The sequence below is a fragment of the Dermacentor silvarum genome, unplaced genomic scaffold (genome assembly GCF_013339745.2).
Source record: "Dermacentor silvarum isolate Dsil-2018 unplaced genomic scaffold, BIME_Dsil_1.4 Seq774, whole genome shotgun sequence".
In the NCBI taxonomy this organism is placed as follows: Eukaryota; Metazoa; Arthropoda; class Arachnida; order Ixodida; family Ixodidae; genus Dermacentor; species Dermacentor silvarum.
The window spans coordinates 7,501-32,772 of NW_023606755.1; the positions used below are offsets into that span (position 1 = coordinate 7,501).

A 25,272-nucleotide genomic window follows, 5' to 3' on the forward strand; every position below is an offset into this window, starting at 1 on the left:
CTTATGCGGCGAAGCCCACCGCACGGGCGACCGCGAATGTCGACATCGCTACCAGCTGCCTTAACTGGTGCGTCGCCGTCGTCAGCGCCGTCGCCGACGAACCAGCAGCAAACACCCAGCCCAGGACCCAGCGCGGTTCCTGCCAAGACTACCGAACCCCAAGGACCTCTCCCAGACCCATGAACTCCTACCCCCACTGACAAGCCTACCTGGGCTGACAAGCTGGCAGGCAAATGTGAGACCCGCGCAGTGCAGCGTCAGGGACACTTCCCACAGCAACCTAACCCAGAACTAGCACAGCTAAAACGCATGTATGCGGAGCAGGCGAAAGAAATCCAATCGCTTAAAGACGAGCGAGCAAAACAACAGGCCCCCTCATCGCGTGAGGGTAGCGTCAGCAGCGGCCCCGTCTCGATACGCGGCACTAAGAAACGAGCAGGCCTGACGCCTCAGGCCGAAGAGCAATCCGAGTTTGAACGGTTTACAGCTAACATATACGCGATACTAGAAAAGTACCGCGCGGAGACCATGGCCGAGTATGGTGTTTTCAACGCTAAACTCGAGAGCATGCAGAAATAACTTAACGAGCTGGTACGTGGCCAGCACAAACGGACGCGAGGACTAAGGTGTTGGGGGAGGACCTCGCACGCGGAAGGCGCGCTGGGCTAATACCTAGGCCTTAAAATGGTGTCGTCACAATCATTCACAATTTGGTAATGGAACACTAGTACCCTCCGCACGCGGAGAGAAACGTTACAACAATTCATTGGCTCTATAACCCAACGACCGGCCGTCATTCTCCTGCAGGAAACGCGTATCGACCGATTCGCTCTTCGTGGATACAGAGTCGAGGCCGTCTGTGGGAACAAAGCTCGAGGCATAGCCACCTGTGTGGCTAAGCCTTACGCTTACACGACACAATACGCCCAGACCTCAAAATAGAGCATCAGATGATAGAAGTCATCCCCAACGGTCACTTTAAGCAATCTATATTTAACCTTAACGCGTACAGTTCATCTTCACACAGTACAGAAACATTCACCACACTAGTAACTAAAGCGACGCAGATAGCAGGCAACCATCCCCTAATCATCACGGGGGACTTCAACGCCCCCCACGTAGACTAGGGATACAATCGCACAACACAGAAAGGACGCCACTTACAAACACACATCACTCAAAACAATCTAGTGTTACTTAACGACCTCTCTACCCCCACACACATAGCTAACTCAGTGTCACGGGACTCATCCCCTGACCTGACCCTATTACGCAACGTATCGAATCCCACATGGGTTAACCTGCAAGCTAATCTAGGTAGCGATCACTTTATCTGTAGCACTACATTCAATATAAGAAGCCCCGAGCCCAGACACTTTAAAATAGTAGACTGGGACTTCTTTAGGCAAATCCGCAAACAAGACACCAACCATTACTCTTCCCACGCTGAACACTTTACGAGAATACAGCGGGACGTAAAACAAGCTATCAAAAATATCTCTACAACACGCAACATCGCCCAGATGGACAACCACCTCGCACATCTCCTGGAGGCTCACAAAAGTCTTCAAGAAAGATGGAGAACGCAAAAGCACAATCGTAGGCTACGAAAAAGAATTGCATTGCTCAACCGACAAATCGAAGAGTACGACCAGACACTAGCACGCCAGCGGTGGAATGAGGTGTGCAATTCGCTCGACGCACGCATGAGAAAAGGTCTAAAATGGGACCTTCTAAAGCACCTGCTCGGCGACAAGCCCACCAAGTCAGAGCAACGACTAACCCTAGATAGACTGTTACACAAAGCGCGAGGGCAGCAACTTACAGATGCGCAGATTTTAGAAGCCACAGCAGCCCGGTATCTATGCACAGAACCTAGCTCGCATGAAGACTACCCACCTTACGTGGGGGCCACTCACGACCCATTTGAGGAGGCTATAACCAGCGCTGAACCACGTGCGGTAATAGCAGAGCTCAACACTAAGTCAGCCTCGGGTCCTGACGGAGTCACCAACAAGCTACTCCGCAGCCTGGCTGACAATGACATTGAATCACTAGCCACGCACATGAATGAGGTTTGGGAGCAAGTGAGCGTCCCGCCAGAATGGAGGGCCGCGACCGTCATTCTCATTCCCAAATGGAACAAACCCCTGGAGCTTGACTCTCTACGACCCATTTCCCTCACATCCTGTGTGGGTAAAGTCATGAAGCACGTCATTCTCCGCCGAGTCACAAAACATGCAGAGCAAAAGCACCTCTTCCCATTCGATCAAGTCGGGTTCAGGCCGGCTATGGCCACGCAGGACGTATACTCTTCATGTTGCAGGAGACGTTACTTAGAGTAAGGAGCAAAGACCTCAAAGCAATTCTAGCTCTCGACTTAGAGAAAGCTTTCGATACCATAAACCACGCTCATATACTACACGAGATTCAGGAGGCAGGCCTAGGCCGCCGCTTCTACGAATACGTCCGCTCTTTCATGAGAGCCAGAACGGCTACACTTAAAGTTGGAGATCTCAACTCACACACCTACAACCTAGGCCCGCGCGGCACCCCGCAAGGGTCGGTGCTCTCACCGTGTCTTTTCAATTTAGCCCTCAAACAACTTTCGCAAAAGCTGAAACACATCAAAGGCGTAGAGCACGCGTTCTACACCGACGATATTACTATTTGGCGCAATGGAGGCAGCGACGGACAAATCGAAGCAAGCCTTCAGGAAGCAATCAATACCGTACAAAACTTTTTAAAGCCCACGGGCCTCAGACTCTCGGCAGCTAAGTCCGAGTTGCTGCTTCAGCCACCGCAACACGGCCGCAACAACGGCGACAACACCTCTCCACAACGGACGGCTCGGATATCCCAATGGTGTCGTCGGTTCGAATTCTGGGCGTTAACCTGCAGGAGAATGACAAAAACGACTTAACAATCGCACATCTCACCAAAAAAGCTGAGGCAGTCATTCACCTTGCCCGACGCGTCGCTAATAGACACGCGGGACTCACAGAAGAGAGCTTACTATGCATCTTTCACGCGCTCCAAATGTGCCACGTTCACTACGTTGCCTGCGCTCACCCGTGAAGCAAAGGCGATGAAACTAAAGTGGACAACCTCATCCGAAAATGCACGAAACGAATACTTGGTCTACCCATGACGGCAAGTGAGTGAGTGAATAAACTTTATTGTAAAATAAATTATTCAGCTGGCCTCATGCGAGGCTTATCTATGGTCGGGGCCCCTATTTCAGGGCTCCGCTGGCTTCCGCAAGCCTGTTAGCTCTTCTGACCAGGAGGATCTGGTCCTCTAGGTCTGAGCTGGCCAGCAGTGCCTCCCACTGATCTCTATTTGGATTTGGTATGTCAGGTTCGATGTTGTGTGATGTACACTCCCATGTTATGTGGTACAGGGTTGGTGTTGACCCGCACCATGGGCACATGTCTCTAAAGGCTGAGGGGTGTATCTTGTACGTTTATGTAAGCTGACGAAGGTGCCTGTCTGTAGCCTACGCAGATCGGTGGCCTCTTCAGTCTTTAGTTTTCTGTGGGGCGGTGGGTAGAGCATACGATTCCCTCTATAGTAGTTTAATATAGTCGAGTAATCGGGATCGATGGGCGTTAGGTCCTCTACAGCGGATGTGTTGAGCGCCCGGTAGTTAGCGTATCCTCGGGCTGCTCTATCCGCATGTAGATTCCCTGTGATCCCTTCGTGTCCCGGTACCCATGTAATCGTTTGGATAAATTCTTTTTGGCATTCTTCTTTGAGTTTGGTGAGAATTCGGTGTGCGTTCGTACCAACCCTTCCTCTTTGGAAATTCTTGCATGCTGTTTGCGAATCTGTTAGGATTGTCAGCGATTTCATTGATTGCCTTCCCTCTTGGATAGCGAGTGCGATGGCGACTTCCTCCGCTTCCGTGATGGAGCTGGGGGATATCGACCCGCAGCACGCAGCGCCTGCTAGGCCTTGGGGTACATAATACGTAAAAAGAAATCACAGAAGCACAAAGAATGTCCCAGCTTATACGCCTGTCCTCGACAGCTGCGGGCCGGGAACTCTTCCTATCCCAACTCAAATCAACGATCCAACACCATTACTGCAACACCTTCGCGCTAAAATCACAGTACTACCCTTCCCTAGGAATATGCACCCGGTGCATAATCAGACTCGAAGAAGGACACGCGCTCAATCCTTACTAAAAGCGGCCACCCTACACGCGACAGACGTGGCTTTCGTAGATGCCGCTGAATACGTCGACAAACCCTACTTTGCGGCTGCGGCGGTCGCCCCTGACGGGACAGCCCTCAATGCTCTTACCATACTAACAAAGAAAGCCTGCGAGGCCGAACAAGTGGCCATTGCCCTTGCTCTAGCCCTCCCTCAGCGCGACACAATATTTACCGACTCCAAACCCGCTGCACTGGCTTACCGCCGCGGTACACTATTTAAGCATTCTAGCATACGCTCAAATAAACGTAGACAAGCACATCCACTGGTTCCCGGGGCATGAAGGCCTCAACGTTCAACCAGGGGTCCCCAAAGGTAATGAGCTGGCCCATAACCTCGCGCGAGATCTTACGCGCCGCGCGGGGACGCGGGCCGGCTCACCGGCCGGGAGCCCCAACATGCACCGGAAGCCACTCCTCTCCTATCACGAGATTTGCTCGCGCTTTAAGTTATCTAGAAAGGAATTCCCCTCACCTCACCCAACACTAAATGGTGGTGGTGGTGGTAACATTTATTTAGGTCCTGAAGAATCTTCACCCCGTTTTTATAGGGGCAAGACTGCGGGCCGCTCCCACGTTGGGACGGGAAGGCCAAGCCTCACCGCCGCATCGTGGGCCTTCTGGACAGCCCGGAGTTGATTAATCCATTCGTGGCTCTTGACCAATGAATAAAATGCGTCCGCCATCAATACGTGGTCCGTGGGGTGCTGTAAAGAGGGGCACTCCCAGAGCATGTGTTTGAAATCGCTAACTCCGCCGCAGTCGGGACAAAGAGGGGAGACCTCCGTGTACCTACTGATGATGGAGAGTGTGGGATACGAGTTCGTTTGTATTAGCCTGAGGGTCACGGCTTGAGGCCTCGTGAGATTTCGATGTGGCAGGGGGAAAGCCCTACGACTCATCTGATAGTGGCTAGTGATCTCGTTGAAGCACTAAACACTAAACACTAAACACTAAACACTAAATAAAGCACAACAATTAACGCTTAGACTGCTGCAAACGCACAGTTACCCCAACCCCTATATATGCAGCAAATACCTACCAGATATAAGGCCAGAATGCCCTAAATGCCAAAATCCAAAGTGCGGCTTAAATCACATGATGTGGCAGTGTCCCGCGCTAAACGCTAGCTTCGGGTCTCCTGCCAGCGAGGACGACTGGATCAACCACCTCAGGAGCCCCGACAGGGCCCATCAACACCAGGCCGTCCAGAAGGCCCAACCAACGCGCTGGCCCCTGTTGGGCCAGCGCGTTGGTTGGGCCTTCTGAGGAGGCGTTGGGCCTTCTGAGGAGGCGTTGGGCCTTCTGAGGAGGCGTTGGGCCTTCTGAGGAGGCGTTGGGCCTTCAGAGGAGGCGCTGGCCCAACAGGCGGCTGGCGAGCTCCGACTCCCAGTCCGCACATGGGCGGAGCCACCAGGCTGGCCCCCGTTAAGGGGTGCCCAGGCCCCTTCAGGACCTTTAATAAAGTTAATTCTCTCTCTCTCTATCTCTCTCTCTCTCTGGGACTCACACATACTCAGACTCACTGGTACCTCTGGATTAATATTAATCATATGCTGTCCTTTAACGTTCACTGAAATGTCAATACACAAGCACCATCGCCCTGCACTTTCACGAGCATTGTGTAATGCCACTGTTGCGGTAACTCGTGTCTAGGAGGTTTTCTTTCGCTACAGATCAGACAAGCGAAGCTTTCAAACATTTCCGCGGAAAAATTATCATCGGTTCCCAGAGTAGTCCCACGCGCTGCTCACGCAAACAACTACGGTTCTCGCGAAGTAACAAACACCAATCTCAAAGGCTATGCATTTGTTACTTAAGCTTCAAACACAAATCTTCCGTGGCAGCTTGTTGGCAGCTGTACAAACCATACAGAACGTTTTTTTTATAATTATTATTGACAGCCATATCTTTACAGAAGATGCGTATGCAAACTTTTGAGACTATTTAAAACAATATGATGATGATGATAAACGTAGTTTTTTAGCCCTACCTGGTTTTCGTAAAAGAAACAGCGCAACAAATTGTATGGGCTCCGAGAATGGGCGTCATTGCTGCTCGCTCTCGGACTGTCTCGGACTCTCGTTCGTCTCTTCCCAATAACTCTCTCTCTCGTAGCATTGCTATGGCGGGAGCTGCGCCTGGGAGGCGTGTAGTGTCGCCGCTCTCTGCTTTGCATTTGTCGCCAGCTGCTCCAGAGGCCCTATTCTGAATGCAGCTGCGGTGGCTCAATTACCATGGGGCCTCGCTGCAGAAGCCGTGGGAGGGGCTGCTGGCTCCAGGACGCCGCGACATTGAGGACGACAGCACGTCTCCCATCCCAAACAGGAACGGCGCTGCTCAGGTGAGTGCTGGGAAAATCGCTTCGCGCAAGGTTTTTTTCAGTCCGCGGCTCATATATTATTGCGCGTAAAAGAAATACTGCTAGGAGTGATCGATCGCTGCACGAGGCATCTGGCGTGTTTTCAGAGCGTCTCACTCCCATGTCGCTTGGTGCATCACCAGCAGCGCCCAAGTATTTTGTTGACGCCGCGCTTTTGCGCGAGTGCCAGCGCGTTCGTATGCGAATGTGTGTTTACGCAGTTGGCACGGTTGACACATTTGATGCGTGCATGCGCCCTACCCGCATTTTCGCTATTATGGAGGACAAATATTCAACTACAGCTTCGTGCACCGATTCAGGAATATTTGTGTTGTGGCAGCACGTTCTTGCAAATTCAGGGTGCGGATTTGTGAAAGCGACCAACTCATCCACTGTATTTCCTACAGTGCAGTTCCACGCTTTTCTAAACCTGGAAACGTGTGCGCCTTTTTTATTGATATTTACTCGTTCTTTTGCCATGGGTGCAGTTTTTTTTTTCTTTTTTTTTTCTTAATACAGCTATTCTGTATAGAAAATACAAGACTAAGCAAACTGCCAATGTATGCGTACAGTATCCTTCCTGGCCAAAGCGTACGTTTATTAAATCAAGGAGATCTTATAATACAGTTTGGCACAGGGGATAATGAAAGGGCAAGGCAAAACGAGCATTATCTTTAAACCCAGAATAGGGCCCGCGCTTTACTAGAGATGATAATTCCGCAGAACAATTGCTGCTTTTCATTTCATTGTTTGTAGTAACTGCAAACTAAAGCAGCCTAGACTGTTGCCTTAGTTGCGAAAAAAAAAAAAAACGTGGCCAGTTGCTACTGTTAAGATACACAACATTTTTCTGCTGGTATTTGTCACGCAAGCTACTTGTTTGTCTAGGAATTGCACTGCAATCTCTCACTCACCGAGATCATCTGGTGGCATATGTGTCGCTTAGTTATGTAAGCGTAAAACTGCCCTAGGAACCATATCAAATAGAAACTTGATATCCTCCTGAGACCCAAATACAGCTATGGGACGTAATCACTTTTCAAGCTTCTTTATATTGTCTGCTGATATGTTACAAACGTGAAAGAAATTTTTTAAACTAAAAGAATACTACAGTTAGATGCCAAAAGCCATATCTCCATGTACATGGAAGAAGTAACCATGTTAGCTATGTTAAAAGCTGTATTTCATTGCCTAAATGGAGAGATGAAGATGGAACTATTTGTAGTACACCCTTGGAATTTTTTACTAATATCACGCGCGCGTCTAACGCATCACATGTCAGCAATCTTGTAGCAGTGAGGAGTGGCGGCATCGGTAACAGTATGCACCGGCGCGGCGCAAGGTGACCTCCAGTTCTATTGTATTTTGCTTCGTTGTTCGCTTCAGGAGTGCTCCGTGCCGCTACAAGGCTGCTGACACACCGTGCTATCAACGCTCGCACAATATTATTTAAAAATTGCAAGGGTGTACATTGCCATTCTGCTGCTGCATTCAGGATTTTCACGCAATCTCAAAGAATTCGATACACACTTCCAAGGTTGCTTTCCGCTGTCTGTGACAACACAGAGGTATAGACCAATTTAGTGTCAAACTTCTCAAAAGTGGATGACAAGAATATCAGTAAACCACTTCCTTGCAGTTCCACAGGCACTGGACTTCATATCCAGAATGAATAGTTTGAATGAATGAATGAATGAATAAATGAGTGAAGCTTTATTTCAAACGTTTGAGTAATCACTTCGAGTGAATTTTGAAAAAAAAAAATTGAAGGCAATGTGCAATATATTATACAAGGGGGATATGTGTGCCAGACGTGCTATGATAGTCATTTCATGTCACAACCAAATGCATGCAGGACGAGGACCTAGCTGTGCCCTTCTTTTATAGGTCATTAATTTTATTTGTTCACATCTACCAATTAATTTTTAAGTTGTGTATAGTGACATTATTTTGTGCCAGTCATGAACTTTCATTTAACCTAATTCAGCGTCGGCACACAGGTGTCAAAATGATGGCAACAATGAATAATGGTCCAAAGTAACTATATCGCGTTCTGATTTAGCCTAGTGAAAAGAGTTGTTTTTAGCCATTCTGGTATTTATCGGATTACCTTTAAGGCAGCAGGTGTTCAAGGGACATAAGCATCTACTGAAATCTGTGATGTCACTGATGCACTGGCAGTGTAGTATCAACTTCAAAAAAAAAGGAAGTTTGGCCTTCATTTTGTCCACTGGGGGGACAATCAACTTATTACTGGCAAATGAACGAAAACTTATTTAGTGTTGCTCTTTAGTGCCTTTAACTGTTATCGTAATTATTCTGTGACAGCTTAAGAATTCAGCAGAAGCACTCCAGCACATAGTTTCGAGAAATGCTGATGTTGTAGTTTGCTTGTACCATGATGTCATGGAAACAAGTGAATGTAATCGATTGGCACATCTGTACAAATTGCCATAGAGTTGGACACTGGTGTATTTGTCGCTTAATTCTTAGATTGTCACCGACTATAGTTGGTGACAATCTTATTTATTTATCCTAGCAGGAATCTTAGCAGGAAAATTTATTTGTCCTGCAAAAATGGATGCACTATTCGCAAAGCCCAATTCAACCCATTCCTCACGCAATTGTTTAAAAACTATGTTTACATTGAAATAGGTCACTTGGTCACGTTATTTTGTCATAAAATTTGTGCTTGTGCTTTCTTTATAGGAAAAGTATGTCATTCCATTTTGTGGATAAATCAGTAGTCTGCTACGTGAAGTGGCAGTAAGTCTAGCAGGAAATTGGTAGACATGGCCATGCTGAAGCACAGTATTAGAGCTTTGTGCTGGGCTCTGCGGTCAGGGACGCAGCAAAAGTGTCGTCTTTTTTTTTCTTTCTTCTTCCTGCAGCAGCCACTGTCATGCAATGCACTGTCATGGCTATGGCATTACAGTCCTAAACTCAAGGTCGCGGGTTAGATTCTTGCTACGGTGGCCGCATTTCGATGGGGGGAAAATGTAATTAATACTTGCGCACTTAAATTTAGGTGCACATTAAAGTACCCCAGGTGGTCAGAATTAATCTGGAGTCCTCCACTACAACATGCCCCATAATAAGTTTACGGTTTTAGCATGTAAAACCCTACAATTTATCAATTTTTTACTGCCCCATGACGTGTGATTATGTAGTGGCATTCTGTTAGCTTGACCCCTGCCTTTTTCTCTATCTCTACTTCTCAACATGCCTCCTCTTTATACTTTGCTCTTTTTTCTCATCTTGCATGAGTCTGCATTATCTTCTTTTTGTTGGTGGTGGTGAGGGTGCTATCAACAAATGAAGAACAGTTGGTCGCATTCATCGACTCTTTTGCATAGTTCACAGACCACATTTGTCATTCAGATAAAGCCTGGATGTGACACCTTCCTTCTTCCTTTGCAGGCCCTGCAACAATGCAGTGAGACAAGTGCGAACATGTAAGGCCATGGTGCATTTTCACCAAGAACAGGCTGCAGTGTTTGGGAGGTGCATTTGCATGAACTTGGCCTGACTGGCGTAATGAAGAAGCATGGACAAGCCCACTCTTAGGAGAGACGCTACAAGGAGGTTGGACTTGTTTACTAACTCATTAATTGCTTGCATAAAATGTTGGTCCCTCCTTTAGATTGGTCACTGATGCCTGCACTGCAGTGTGAATCCTTGCTTAATTAACTGCAGGTGCTGCATCTCACCACACTTTGTGCTGCACAGGTGTTATTGAACTATTGGAAGCTCATGCTGTGTGACTGCTTGTAAACTGTAGCTACCTAAAAAAAAAATTGTATATCTTAAAAAGCTCGATTTTATCCTTCTAGACTTGCTGTATGCTGTGCAGGTTTTCTGCATGCTGCTTTGTTTGTGATGGCTGTGTTTTTGTGTGCTGTTCATGTGTAACAGCCAGTGCAAGAAAAGTGCAAAAGCTGGTTTGTTTGTGAGCAAAAAAAAAGTCATAAATATGCACTTCAAAATTATTGAAACTGCCATAATATCTTGAGTCATTGCCTATTCAATCACCCACCACCTTTACTAGCAGAATATCAATTTCACAATATGCACTACCTCCACAAAATACCCTGCAGACTGCACACATTTATAAAAAAAATGTTGGTTAATGGTTGTTATGGTAATTATTCATGCTCAGTTCATGAGCTTTTTCTTTTTTCATACTGAGACATGAGCTAACCATGCTTTTCATGCTGAATTATGTCAGCTGGAGTGGTGGGCAGTGACTCTGTAGATTTCAGTTATGAAAAAAAAAGTTTTTTTTTTATTTGCCTTCAGCGATTAAGACTTTACCACACTTTACAGAATTGTATTACAAAGGGTTTTATCCAAGGTAGTTTCTGTAGTAGTTGTCTATGCGTCTCAGTACAGGGAAGCATGTTTTCGTTGTGAGGAAGTACACTAACTTAGAATTACCAAGACAGAAAAAAAGATTGGTGTCTCATTTTCATAATCTTCAGTAGAGTCATAGTGCCCGATTTATGTATTAACAAGTTAACTTATGACCGATCTCATCATAATGGGACAAAGGTGGCACATGGCAGCATCCTTGTGCACTTTGCAACCACAGTTGTCAGACAACGTACAGGCTCTGTTTACCACTCTGGGGAAAAGGCATTGTACAGGTCTTCCTCCAAAACACCTTTTTGTTCATGTAGACAAGTCTTCTACCTTTGCTTCAATTAGCTACATTGCTACATACCATTACAATATCTAATGGGGATTTCTGGTCTGCCCTATAATTTACCCATTTATTGTAGTACAGTATAGACCACTTATAACGTAACCGCTTATAGTGCAGGACCGGATATAGCGCGGTACCCGCCGTGGTTGCTCAGTGGCTATGGTGTTGGGCTGCTGAGCACGAGGTCGCGGGATCGAATCCCGGCCACGGCGGCCGCATTTCGATGGGGGCGAAATGCGAAAACACCCTTGTACTTAGATTTAGGTGCACGTTAAAGAACCCCAGGTGGTCCAAATTTCCGGAGTCCCCCACTACGGCGTCATAACGCCTCATAATCAGAACTGGTTTCGGCACGTAAAACCCCATAATTTAATTTAATTTTATAGCGCGGTCTTTTCAGACTCCCGTTAATTTTCCCATAGAACTCCATGTATACACGTATCGCTTATAGTGCAGTTGCGGGAAACGAAATACCGGTTACAGTGCGGCTGCCTGGGAGTACGGAAGTCAGCAGAGACAGCGAACGCTCCCCTCAAACGAGTGCCCCAAGGAGTGCTCGAGGAAGAAGGAGAGACGAAGTGGAGGAGAAGGGCACGTGGTACAAACGAAAAGCCAGTGAGGCTGAAACCAGAATCTTGAGTGCGAGTCGGGAAATATCACGCCGCGCATAGCGAGCGAGGGCCACGAAACTGCCGACGCCATCCAACGCTCTCTTCACGATAGCGGCAGTAAACGAAACTTCAGGGAGCGGGCGGCGCCGTCACAGCACGGCGAAGGGCGCATGCGGAGACCGTGGAATGTGAGGGAGGAGGGCAGCAGGGAAGCGGATTTCACCTCGGCAACTCCGCTGCTTCGGTGACTCCCCTCGCCCTCCCTCGTAGCTCCCTCACTTTCGACTGTCACCGTGCGCGCCCGCCACCGTGCAGGTGCTGCCGCTCCAGCCGGCCTGGCGCCCGCTCCCCGAAGTTTCGTTTTCTGCCGTTATCGGGAAGCTAGCGTTTGCCGGCGTGGGTAGTTTCGTTGGCCGGCCTGGGACAGCGCCGCTGCTTCCCTCTGCGCCGTAGCCACACCGTGCTAGGTCAACACGGGACTAGAAAGTAGAGGAAGCATAAAGGAGAAGGGTTCACTGCCATTTTCTACGGGTGGCTACAGTAGCGTGGCTGAGACGTCGGCACGTACACACATGTTCCGGCGCAACGCAGAATAGGCGACCTTGCCATTTGAGAGAGGGTGAAATCTCCGCCAGCGCTTTTTTTCTTTTTTGTTCGCGTGCGACATTGAGGGGGCTCTCCTAAGCTTTTACTCTATGGCGGTGCCGGAGCAATGCCGGTCAGAGGCGCCGCCGCGTGATTTGGCGCGCTGCCGAGAGCATTGTCAGTGCGTGGTATGTTCGAGTTGACCGTCGCAAATGATTTCGCGTTCGAATTACTGGGCGTTTTTTACCATTGGAGTACACATAACTTTGACGGGACCACAGCGTCAGTTCGAATAAACCAGAAGTTCGAATTAAGCGTGTTCGAATTAACGAGATTTGACTGTAAATTAAATGCAAACGTTCTAACCGCATTCCTCGACTGTCGCATACACGTGGCGGCTCGATGCACGTTTTGCATATGTGCGGGCCTTCAAAATTGTTGCTTTGGTTATAGTCCGGTACCGCTTATAGTGCGGATATTCGCGACTCCGGCGACTTACGTTATAAGCGGTCTACACTGTACTAGAAAAAAAGTTATTCACAGGCAAGCATGTGCCAGATTGTCAAATTTTGTATGGTGGATAGGATGTAGGACTCGGCTTAACTGTACAGAATGTACCTTGTCTAGTACCAGCATTCCTTATATGTGGCTTCCTTGTGCATTTGTGATCCATATCCACTGCAGCGTCTTAGGTGGAATTGTTGGTTAAGTAATATGTGCTTTGCACATTTAGATGTCCAGTGTAAGAAAGAAGTACAAGATCTACACTATTTGTCTTATGTCATCCACGACTAACTGCACTGGTGCACTCCGGGATGCCTCAATGCACACTGGTACAGTTGGTCGTGGATTCCATTAAAGAAGACGGAAACTTTTTAAATTTCTGTCTTTCTTTTTATTTGTTGTTTTAAATAGATAGCTGCCAGACGAGTATCCCTGAAAAGCTCTAGTTACTCCAGCTTGTGTCAAATAAAAGTTTCTTTATATATATATATATATATATATATATATTGTTCAAAATGAATGCGAAGTGGAGTGTGGTTTCGTGTGTTGAAGGCATGGTGATAATGGCAATTGCAGCTTGTGATTAAACATGGTGTCGCCAACCACTGAACACACAGGTCAGCCCAGTGTAAGGGTATCGGGACTCGCCATGCTGCCAAAAACTTAGTGTGTTGCACCATCCTGCACAGCACAATCTGTTCTCTCTATACAGGATAAGCTTTGATTAGATGGTTCTTGGCTGTCACCTCTCTGGGAATATGGAGCATCCCTCTCACCCTTCCTTGTGGCCTTATCCTATGTCAAAATGTGAAGAAGCATTGAGTGAGGAAGAATGGGAGGCTGTATTTGGTGGCAGAGGATATGGTTCAACACACTCAGTTTGATGTTGGGCTAGTTTGTACATATTTCTAAAGTCAAAAACATTGCAAGGAACAGGAAAAGAAAGTGAGACAAACAGTACAGAGATATTATAAAAAAGCAACCACGACTTACTATCTAGCTGTGGGAGAATGGGCCTCCCGGGGGGGCAGTAGCTCTAGGCACGCAAGTTCATTAATTTGAACCTAGTGAGTGGCTTGTGATGCAACATGATCATCTCTGCAGCTGCCATGATATTGCTTTGACCCACTATGCCACACTGTAGTTGACGTGCATTTTGAAAGCACCATAAAAATTTTCAGTCTCACATGCTGAGACTTTCTACCATGGATATCAGGGGTGCGATTGCGCAAACAGCTCGCTTTTCCATTCCTTCGCTTGCCCTTTCTGGATTGATCAGAATTGTGATTGCGTCAGCGGCCGTCAGAGACAGCGGGGCGGTACCGCAGATTTCCCACTTTGTGACGTAGCAGTCAAACCGAACGTGTGGAAAGCGAGCTGTTTGCGCGATCACACCCCAGGTTGCTAGCTGCCTGCTTGCTTAAAAAAGAAAGGGAGATCTTGCGTCAATACTTCTTTAACCCCTTAATGTTTTATTATTCTGACCAAAAGTGACCTTATTCTGTTTGTTCTTTATTATGGCTTATTTTCGAACTTCACTCCATTGAAGACATTTATAAAGCTTTTTCAACCAATTTGCTTCACGTTTTAAGCGTGAAAACGCTGCAACACTGTCAGGCCAAGTCCATGTTGTCTTCGCTTTCCGAAACGTTACTTTTCAATAGTAGAAGCGATGTGATAACTATCATCATCCTCTTCGCTTGACCGAAACTGTAGTGCATCACTTTCACTCTCTCTTTCACTGTCAGAGTCGAGCAGTGGCTTTGATTTGCATGCGCAACTCGGATGCAAGCTGTCAGTGATACACGCCATCATTCCAAATGTGCCAAAAGGTGCAAAAAGTGTATACAGTAAAAGCTCATTAATTCGAATTTCACGGGGACACTTAACGAGTTCGAATTAACCAAAATTCGAACTAACGAAAGTGATTAAAGAAAGCCGCATCTGATGACAAAAAAAGGTAGAGCACCTCTAGGTACATTTATTTGCAAAAAAAGTCCGTAATGGTTTTCTGCTTTTTGCCTCTGAAAGCGATTGCTGCCGCTTTATCTTCCAGAGCTCGAATGAGCCGGAAAGCATCGTCTTCGCCTTCTTCGAAACTGAAGAAAAGCCGGGCAGTGATTTAGTCCGTCCATCACCTGTGCCAACGAAGGTCGTACCGGTGTTTCACCAACATCATCATCATCATCATTCGCGTCGTCATCGTCCACAGCTGGGTTTTCGTCTTCGCCGACGACTTGGGCGATGATTTCATCATCGGTCACGGCACCGCACACCGCCGCGCAGCTGTCGACATTCACGTAGTCACCGAAGTCCACATCACCGAGCACCTCCCGTACTTGAACCGGAGCGCGGACGTCCTCTTCAACTTCATTTGCGTCTGCGTTAAGGGCTCCGAAACCACAGTGCCGGAAACAATTCGCAATTGTTTCTGTGGTTACCTGATTCCAGGCACGCACAAGCATGTGCAGGGCTGTGAGCAGAGTGACGGTGTAGCTCTTCTCATTATCGGAGCACAGGAGCAACTTCTCGAGAACGTGGCGTCTATAAAAGCTTTTCAAAAGTTTTATAATGCCCTGATCCATAGGCTGAAGAGCCGCAGTGGTGTTAGCCGGAAGAAAAACCAGCTCAATGGCTCTCAACTCGACTTCCACCTTGTGCGCCGAGCAGTTGTCGACGAGGAGGAGAATCTGCCTCTTGCCGAGCTCAAATTTTCGGTCGAGTTTCCTCAGCCACTGCTTGAAAAGCTCGCCCGTCATCCAGGCCTTCTTATTTGCTGCATAGTCGGCCGGCAGCGTGCGGATGTTCTTAAAACATTGAGGCTTTTGCGACTTCCCTATCGCAAATAGGGGGAGCTTCTCGGTTCCAGTCATATTGGCCCCGAGCAACACCATCACCCGCTCTTTGCAACGTTTGCCGCCTGCGCACACGTCCCCCTTGTAGGTGATCGTTTTGTCCGGCAAGAGTTTAAAAAACAAGGCGGTCTCGTCGGCATTAAAAATATCGGATGGTGCGTACCTGTTCAGGTGGTCTATTAGCGCACCATTCCGCCACACGGTGCAGGTTTCCGCGTCTAGGGCTTTGGCTTCGCCGCACACACTGCGGAAAACGAGGTCGTGTCTGTCCCTGAAGCGGTGAAACCACCCGTCCGAAGCGGCGAAGTTGGAGACGTTCAGACGTAGCGCGAAATCAGCCGCCTTCGCTACAATGATGGGGCCACTCAATGGGATATCCTGGCCCCGTTTTTCCTTAATCCATGCGAGCAACGCTGCCTCCAGGTCCGGGTGCTTTGCTGTACGAATTCTCTTCCGATCCTTGGCGAAAGTTTCAGCCGCGTATGAGTCCTCAATAGTCTTCTTATTGCGGATGTAGGTCGACAGCGTGCTTCTCGGTATATCGTGCTTTTTGGCAATTTCATTCTTACTCTGCTTCCCTGCATCCACTTCCCGCAGAATTTCCACTTTTTCCTTCAACGTTTTGGCACGGTATTTTCCACGCGACGACATAGTGGCACGCGAGCAGTGTCGGTCTGCGACGGACGCGTACAGAACAAAAGAGAGGCTTAGAAGTTAGACGTTGCGATTGCACTGGCGACGGAGAGAATGGCCGATTTCGGGGTTGCCACCGAACGCACTGCGTATCCCGCTGTCCATGACGATGCGGCAGAGCATTTGCGAATAAACGCAAGTGCTGCCCCCTAAAAACACGCGATGATGATAGTGTATGTCGCGCCATCTGTCGCTTAACAGCAGAGACTGCGAGCTGGCTACGGCGGCGCGCAGTTCGAATTATACGTGGCGGGCCGGATTAGCATTCGAAATAACGAGCTTTTCAATACATGGGGCTCTATGGAGCATGGCCGGACTGTGCCACTTAGTTCGAATTATTCGAAAATTCGAATTAACGAGGTGCGAATTAACGAGCCTTTACTGTAATTCCAAAAATGCGATTGTTGAGCACTGTCCCCCCCACCCCCAAGTGCTGCTGCCATCTATGTAGCAGAAAATGACAACAGTAAACGAGCCCCTCCAGCGCTGACAAAATGGCTGCCACCTATGTTGTAGAACATGAAGGCTGAATCAACACAACCTTCGAGGCGCTGAAAAAGTGCTGACATGTTTGTAGTAAAACAAAAAAGAGAAAAATAACGACAGATTTCAAATGCTTACTCTGCAGTCATCTATGTAGTAGAAGAAAAACTAAGTGGATGTGCTGAGTTCGCCCGAATCGCTTTGAAAACAAGATTATTGCTGTTGACGAGCTGAGCTCGTCCAAAGCAAAATTAACCAGGGAGCTGAGCTGAGTTTAAACAATGAGCTGAGCTCATCTGAAACACTTACGGGGTTAAAGGGCCCTTTACCAGGTTTATGCATTGCAAACAGACAAGTGCAGCACATAGATCATGCTGTGGCAATCGAGCGTGCAAACTATGAATTGGCTCTGTGGAGCGAAAATGGTTGAAATTTCAAAAAGAAGGCTGCATATGGGAGAAGGCAGAGAAGGATTGCCGCTTGCACTCTAGCCAAGGCAGAGGGAGAGAGTCTCTGTTGACAGTAATGCTCGCCTCCTGGCGGCATGGTAACAGGACAGTTCAATTTCTTCGATCTCCTTCAATAATTAACCAATTTGAAAAATTATTTCGCTAAAATTTTCCCTAGATAGCACCATATGATTTCCAATGTATAACCAAAATTTGCAGTGGGGCTAGGCGAGGGGCTCTTTAAAGATACACTAACGGCAAATATGGAGTCAGGCTAAAGTGATACATTGGAGCTGCAAGATTTCTAATGCATCACTTTTTTGAGAACTTAGTATTTGTAATAGAGAAAATGACATAAACCCGTAGCAGGATTAGCTTCGCCATTGTAAAAATGAGCTACCATCTCTAATTATGTATGATGCCCCATTGATAATTGGTAAATTGTAGTCAGCCACTGATAATGAAAAAGATAATTGCATTGAATTTCTGGAAAAAGTGCAGTTTGGCCCATTTTACAATTGCAATAGCAATTATATGGGCACTCCAGGCGAATTTTTGCCACTACCATGTGATGTTCCATATAAAGGCCAAGTGCAGTAAGAATGAGCAGCCCAAGCACCATATGCTGACGGCACATTGACAAGCATGCGAGGGTTAGCTGAGAAGGATTGTGGCTTGATGTGCACCTTATGTTCAAGGTCAGGTGATCGAGCGTGCGTCTCCTCCTCCAGCCTGGCGATGGCTGTCTGCACAACTGCGCACATATGTGGCCTTCACGGCCGTATCTTGGAGGTAATTTGTGGTGGGTGCAAAGGTTAAGGGCGAGCTGAGATGGCTGGTGGCTTTATGCATATATTGTCTTCCTGCGTGCCCATTGTTGTAAGTTGCCTAATCTCAAGTTTCGGACACGCAGTGAAGCAAGAGGCAGCACGGAAAATTTTGATCCTCACTACCGGTGCTCTTCATCATGCCAGCATTGTGACAGCAACTGCTCACGGTCATTGAGTGAGATATGTTAGTATGTGCACATGTAATGCCAGCTTGCTTAGTTCGTGAGCAAATGTTTACTGCACTTTGTACGGCCTATAAAGCTACGAATCTTACTTCATGTAGTTGGCTGATACTTTGCTATTGCTATCAATGATTCGCCTTTTTGGTGAAACTGCAACCTTTTATTTTTTTTATATATATAACAGATTGACAGAAAATAAACCAGGGTAAATTTCATCAAAATTGGAGATAATTGTTTTTTTACATTTCAGTGCTAAAGATTGGTCTTAATTTTCGACATTTAACATTTAATTACGCATATATGTGGGTTGACAGAAGCAAAAAAAGAATTTATCCAAAGCCCTCCACAGGGCTTTTGTTTGGAGCTGTTCATTACACTACCTGGCCCAGGTGTAGGTTCTTGAATTTTACAACTAATTAGTTGAACAGTCTTTACTGAAATGTAACACTTACAGAAACTTGTAAGCATAGCTAACCTGGTGTCATGTCAAAGCAGCACATGGTGCAACGTAAGGAACTCAACACCGGAATCAAATGACTGTGGAAGCTAAGGCTTGAAAATCGTTATTTTGCCAGTAAAGCTTTTATACCATACACCAAAACAAGACAAGGAAAACATTCACTGATACTGTTATCTTTCGCGCATGGGGTATGGTTTTTAAAAACAGTTGGCTCTTTCTTATACTGGGCAACAGGTGGGCAGCTTATACAATTTATGCCAGCACATGCTATTTCAGCCGCCCATGAATAACCAACAATCCTAGGTCACATTCTTTGGGCAACTTGCTTGTATCAATGAGCCCCCCTCCCTGTACTGCTTGTCATTTTGTGAACTGTTCTTGACCATTGTGCCGCACGCGGGGGTGTGTGGTACAGGCGTCGGTGCAGAGTGGCCCTGTTCCTGCTGCTGGGCTATGCACTGATTGTCGAGTGGCTCGTGTACTTGGTGGCACCTTACTGGAACTGGCCCCACCTCCCGCTGACCGCTGGGATCGGCACCAGGCTCCTGTTGGTGGCAGACCCACAGTTGCTGGGGCGTGTCAACACGGCACCTGGATTGTTTGGCATCATTGAGCGCTGGGATGCTGATCGGTGAGTAGCACATTGAGTTTAAGCCTGCAGAAAAAGGTGCACTCCACAACACTGGCTTTCGTTTTCTTTTTTGTCAAGATGAGGCACTAATGTGCCCGTTTTAAAGCGAAGCTTCTTTTATGAACCCTCCCAGGCTTTCCTTGCCATGGCTGCTGTCCTGCCAAATATATTTGTGGATATGTATACGAAGGTTATGTGAAGGTACCCATGAAGTAGCTTGTATAAACCTTGTATGCTGACCACACATGTCCAGCTCTCTCTGCTTAACAAATAACTTCCTACATAAAACCTGCACATATAATGTCAACTCACAGGCATCTCTAAAGCACACCGATCTGTTAATGGAATGGTGATGTATATTTTATGGTTTCTTTGATTTACTTTATTTTCTTTGATTTAGCCACTCATTATGTGCCACTGGGTTCTTGACCGATCCACCAGAATGTGCATGTCCCACTGTGGCACAAGATGTACAGACTCCCTAAATGTCTCTTGATACGTGTCGTACTTTTCCTCTTCTTTCTGGGGTTTTACGTGCCAAAACCAGGTCTGATTATGAGGCACGCCGTAGTGGAGGGCTCCGGATTAATTTTCTCTGCATACACCTATCATCACCAAATTGTATGCATCGCCATTAGTTGTCAAGCATTTAATTAACCGCTTTGCTTCGCATAGATTCCAACATGTGTGTTGGAGCTGCATTTGCTTTTTTTGTTTGTTTTTTGTTTGTTTGTTTATGTGAAAATAAGAGTAACTTCATAGCTTCAGTCTGCAGATAATCATACCTGTACTAGGATTTACTAGGGAGGCATCAGGAGTACCAGAGCCATATGATATAATGCAAGATCATAATTTGCAGTGTTATTGAGTTTTGCCTTAGTGCAGAGTTTAATGCTCTCTTTGCTGCATTAAACATGGCGAGTATAGTACGTCAAGAAAGAAAATTTACACACTCCCATTGCTGTTCCACACGATCACCACATGCCACCTAACTCCACTCCACTTGTTTGTCCCACCTTTTTCTTCATGAAGTATGCCGTCTGCATTCTAAAGTGGCTTTAGTTTGTGACGTGTTACATATCAGCCTGTTGCTGCTGCTTCTAAAAAAATGTCAACATATAGGAGCGACATGCTGTTTACCACCGTTAGACTTGCGTAAGGGCCTCACTTTATTTTTTCACAATTTTGACGAGGTGCAGCCCTTACACGTGTGGGGATGCTCGGCTCTAACGCGTTCTCTGATGTTGTTTTTCCTGCATGGCTCTCGCATCTCCTGTAATCCGGCTTGACCACGTAGCTGAGCGTCGCCAGCGGTCGGTGTAGTTGCATATTACTGCAAGAGATGGCGCGAGTATTGCGCTGCTAACACCACCTGACAGTGGTGTTACTCGGGCGCAAAAGGGAGTAGCCTGTACCTCTTTGGATTGGGCTCAGCGGCATGCGCAGTCGTCTCGCACGCTGGCTGACACACCTTGTGGGACTATCCCAAAGCCTCCCAAAAGAGGCTTCGAAGCGGAACACCGGGATTGATGAACACGATCGTTCGAATGCACCACCGTTCGTATGACTGTACACGCGAACGATGATGCGTTGGTGTCCACCATGGGGGTAAACATTCGCTCGATATCCTGTCGTGGTGAGTCAGACTTCCTCAATTTGTCCGCACCCAGCGGCATGTCCTGTTAGTATTAATTCGGCTACCTGGCAATGGTGTATGAAAGGTGCAATAAATGAGACCCCACGCACTGGACCAAACCTCTTGGTCAAAATTGTGCACACCCTGGATCCCCGAGTGAACCATTGCATCAGAGGTCAACGCGCAGCATCGGGACACCAAACGCAATTGCTTCTTTGTTGGAAATTTGTTTTTACAATTTTTGGGCTGCCAAGTTGGGGGTGCAGCCCTTACACAAGTCTTTACAGTAACCTTTGCTCGCTGAGGCCAGGCTGTGGTAGCAGGAGGCATACTATTTAATGATTCTTAATTGTTCCGTCCTTTTCGTCCGTCAGCATTAATCGCACTCTGCTTCATCGTTGTTATTGCCAAAATCAGCTACTCATCACGGAGGATGATAAGAAATTAATAGACCTATTTCTCGGCTATCAGATGCAAGAACTTGCCTTGTGACAGCCAACTGCTGCCTGTGATTAATATTTATAAAAGTTCTGTGTGAAAGATGTAGACAGAGGGAGATTAATGTAACTAAAGCAAAGAGCATGAAGAGTAAAAATCGTCATCCACCTGAATTGTAGCATAAAGCTGCTACAGAAACCTCAACAGGATTCCCAGAAACCCATTTGCATTTCCTCTCTAGCTTCATGCTACAATTCAGGTGGATGACGATTTTTACCCTTTCACGTACTTTCCTCCACCTTGTGGGCTTTCCACACAACTGATTTGCCCTAAAATAAACGAGATTTGAAGAAATGCCTTCATTTTGAACTGTCAGTGTGCAGTACAACAATGGGTGGTGTTCGGTGCCTGCTTGCATTTGGATGCACTTGGAGAGTCACTACACCAGCGTCCTTTAGCACAGAGTTCACACTTTTGTTTGAATCCCGGCCACGGCGACCGCATTTCGATGGGGGCGAAATGCGAAAACACCCGTGTACTTAGATTTACGTGCACGTTAAAGAACCCCAGGTGGTCCAAATTTCCGGAGTCCCCCACTACGGCGTGCCTCATAATCAGAACTGGTTTTGGCACGTAAAACCCCATAATTTAATTTTTAAAATTTTTAACACTTTTGTTTGCATTTTGTGCTTTCTATGCGACAACTGAAGAGCACTTTTTGGTCAAGCAAACACCTTTAGGAAAACTATAGTTTCTGAACTGCTTTGCCAAAAGCTGCTTTCAAGATGGTTTCTAGAGTGCAATTTTACCAGGAACAAGATAAGGTACTTTTTAGGTTTCTTAATTTCTTGTAACACAATGAAATGTCAGATTTTTGACATATGGTGACAACACACAGAAAACGAACTTTGTTTTCAAGTGGCATGATTTTTACAGAAGCAGTATAAAAAAAAAACAAGTGGGCTGCCCATATCATGCATTATAGACCACCTAGAATATTTCTATTCTAAAATTATTATTATATCTATATTATCTTGGAAATGATAGTTTTCTTAAGCTGGGGACACACTCAACTGCTCAATATAGTGACCATCACTGTTTTTTTTTTTTTTTGTCAGAGTGATGAAATTTAAATTGTGTTCGAATGACAAGGAAGTAACTCATCCTACAAAATTTCGTTACAATTGCCTAAACAGTTCAAAAGCTGACTCTTCAGCACTGCATCGACTTTTGGCTCTTTCACTGGTGCCACATGGGAATATGCATGACCAGTCATTGCTATAATTTAGTGTTCATGCTGAGTTTTGTTCTTTATCTTAGCTTGTGGGCATGCACTTGTAGGTTTAAAAAAATTGTGGGGTTTTACGTGTGAAAACCTTGATCTGATTATGAGGCACGCCATAGTTGGGGATTCCAGAATAATTTGGACAACCTGGGGTTCTTTAACGTGCACCTAAATCTAAGTGCACCGGTGTTTTCACATTTCGCCCCCATCGAAATGCGGCCACCATGGCCAGGATTTGATCCCGCGACTTGTAGGTTTGCCTTGAGCAAGGAGGTTGTACGAGTAATCACTTTCAATATTTTTTATTCGTTGTGTTTGTGGCGTTACGAGCACTATATTTTTACTTCTCAGCATGTATCTGTGATGCTTTTGAATACTCTAGGGCCCAGAGCTCCTCTGAATCTCCTTTCTTTTTCTGGGGGATGGAGGTTCATGGTCAAAGATGTGTGCCTAAAGCATTGATTGTTAGCCAAGCCTTGGCTTGGCCTAAAAGCAGTGATATTTTTATTATCACATCATTGTAATTGTAGCTGACGTGTACTTAGGCTGATATGTACTTGTGATTTCCAGCAGATATAATATATTTGGAGTAAACAAGTTACTCTAAAATTTTAATGTCTCTGCTTTGCAATTGCAGGTACATCAGCAAAACATTTGCCCTGGCCAATGACTACTTCAAGCCACATGTGGTCATATTTCTTGGAGACCTCTCTGATGAGGGCGAGTTTGCCACTGATGATGACTTCCGGTCATATGTAGAGCGCTTCTTCAACATCTTCACACACATTGACTACAGACAGGTGCAGTATGAGTAGAGCACAAGTATTTTGTTTTATTCATACACATTTTTATGTCTTATTATTATTTTTTCCAGGCAATGTGACACAGGGGGGCGACACAAAGGCAGCCGTGAGAAAGGGGCTCGCGTTTTGTTTTTGTTTTTTCTAGGATTTGGGTTCTTTTTTCCTTTGGAGTGCAAACCACGCAGCTATATATAATTGTTATAACGGATAACATGGCATGGGAGCATTGTAGTAAGAGATTTATGTTACCCACACATACAAAAGTTGACAATGCATCGGCTGCTCATTGTTATAACCAATATATTGTTAAAACCAGTATCATTTGAGTGAGTTCGACTGTAGTGGTCTTCGTTGTAGAGGCTTTCACAATACAAATGAAAGATGGCAATTCGGCCAGGACAAAATCAGTCCTTCATTATACAGTAAAATCTCGGTGATACGAATCTCGCGGGGTCGCATGAAATATTTGTATCACCCAAAATTCGTACCATCAAAACGTACACAAAATCAAGAAAAAATTAATTTTACCAGAAAAGATTTCTAATAGTGGAACCCCATTGATACCTTCCTCGCTGCTGCGTTTTCCCGGCTGCTTGGTCACGTTTTCGCAGTCCCAAATCCCATTGACTTCCATGCATTAAACTCCTCGTGATACATCGCCAATCTGTAATGTTCCTGCATCTTACGTCGCGTGTGAAATTAGTGGTGCAGCCAGCTTGTACGTTGCAACAAGCGACCGGCACATTGCAGATACGACGCAGCCCCGCAGGTGCCGTATCTTGATATCGATCTGCAACGTGCGCAAAGTCCGCGCCCGCGCGGACCTCATCGTCACGACGATCTGCGATGTTGGCAAAGTGCGCCTAGTGCCGGTAGCTTCGTATGCGCTGTGCTTTCGACGTTTAGTTCGCGCTGTAGCGAGAGACCGCACAAAGGTCAATTTGCTCGCTGCTGCTGTTGCGCTTCCTCACGCTAGCATTTCGATAGCAAGTGTCTGCGGCCATCGAGCGAGATGTGTTAATGTTTACCTGTGCGCGCGTGACATCGTGCTTGGTAATTTAGTTAGCAAGCGAATGTTTACAAGTTTATGCGGCTGGTACAACTACTATCCTTACTTCGTATGGCTGTCTACTAATTTGCTATCGCAATTGTTGCTTCACCTTTTGCGCGAAAGTGCGACTTTTTTTTTTTCACGGTCCCTTGAAAAGCATATCAATGGGGTTCTACTAACCGTGTACGTCTTCTTGCTTAAATCGTCAACGACCGCCTTCTGAAAGGCATATAAGTGTGCGCACATGATCTCAGGAATATTTTCGCACACCACTGAACGCCTGAGCACGTCGAGTGCAGGGAGGGTTTTGGCCATCGGGGCTGCGCCGCGGTCTTCGTTGCTGCAGCAGTCCTCGTCTACTTTCTCGCTAAGCAACGGCAAGGCTGTGATGTGGTCCGGTCCGTTTGACGTAGGGACCAATGAGAGATGCGCAGCCGTGTGACATAGCCGGTTGCTTGGTGACTATAAATCCCGCTGTGCCGGTCGCTCCAC

General features: G+C 46.5%; 1 protein-coding gene across 1 annotated transcript; it reads left to right on the top strand.

The window, feature by feature from the left end:
• Positions 1 to 6,329: 6,329 nt before the first annotated feature.
• On the top strand, positions 6,330 to 23,817 carry LOC119435531 (metallophosphoesterase 1 homolog). The gene is made up of 4 exons (XM_037702357.2): positions 6,330 to 6,561; positions 10,000 to 10,034; positions 19,352 to 19,567; positions 23,564 to 23,817. Exons 1-4 carry the CDS (start codon positions 6,430 to 6,432, stop codon positions 23,739 to 23,741), a joined length of 561 nt encoding a protein of 186 aa, XP_037558285.1. The 5' UTR covers positions 6,330 to 6,429; the 3' UTR covers positions 23,742 to 23,817.
• The last annotated feature ends 1,455 nt before the right edge of the window (positions 23,818 to 25,272 follow it).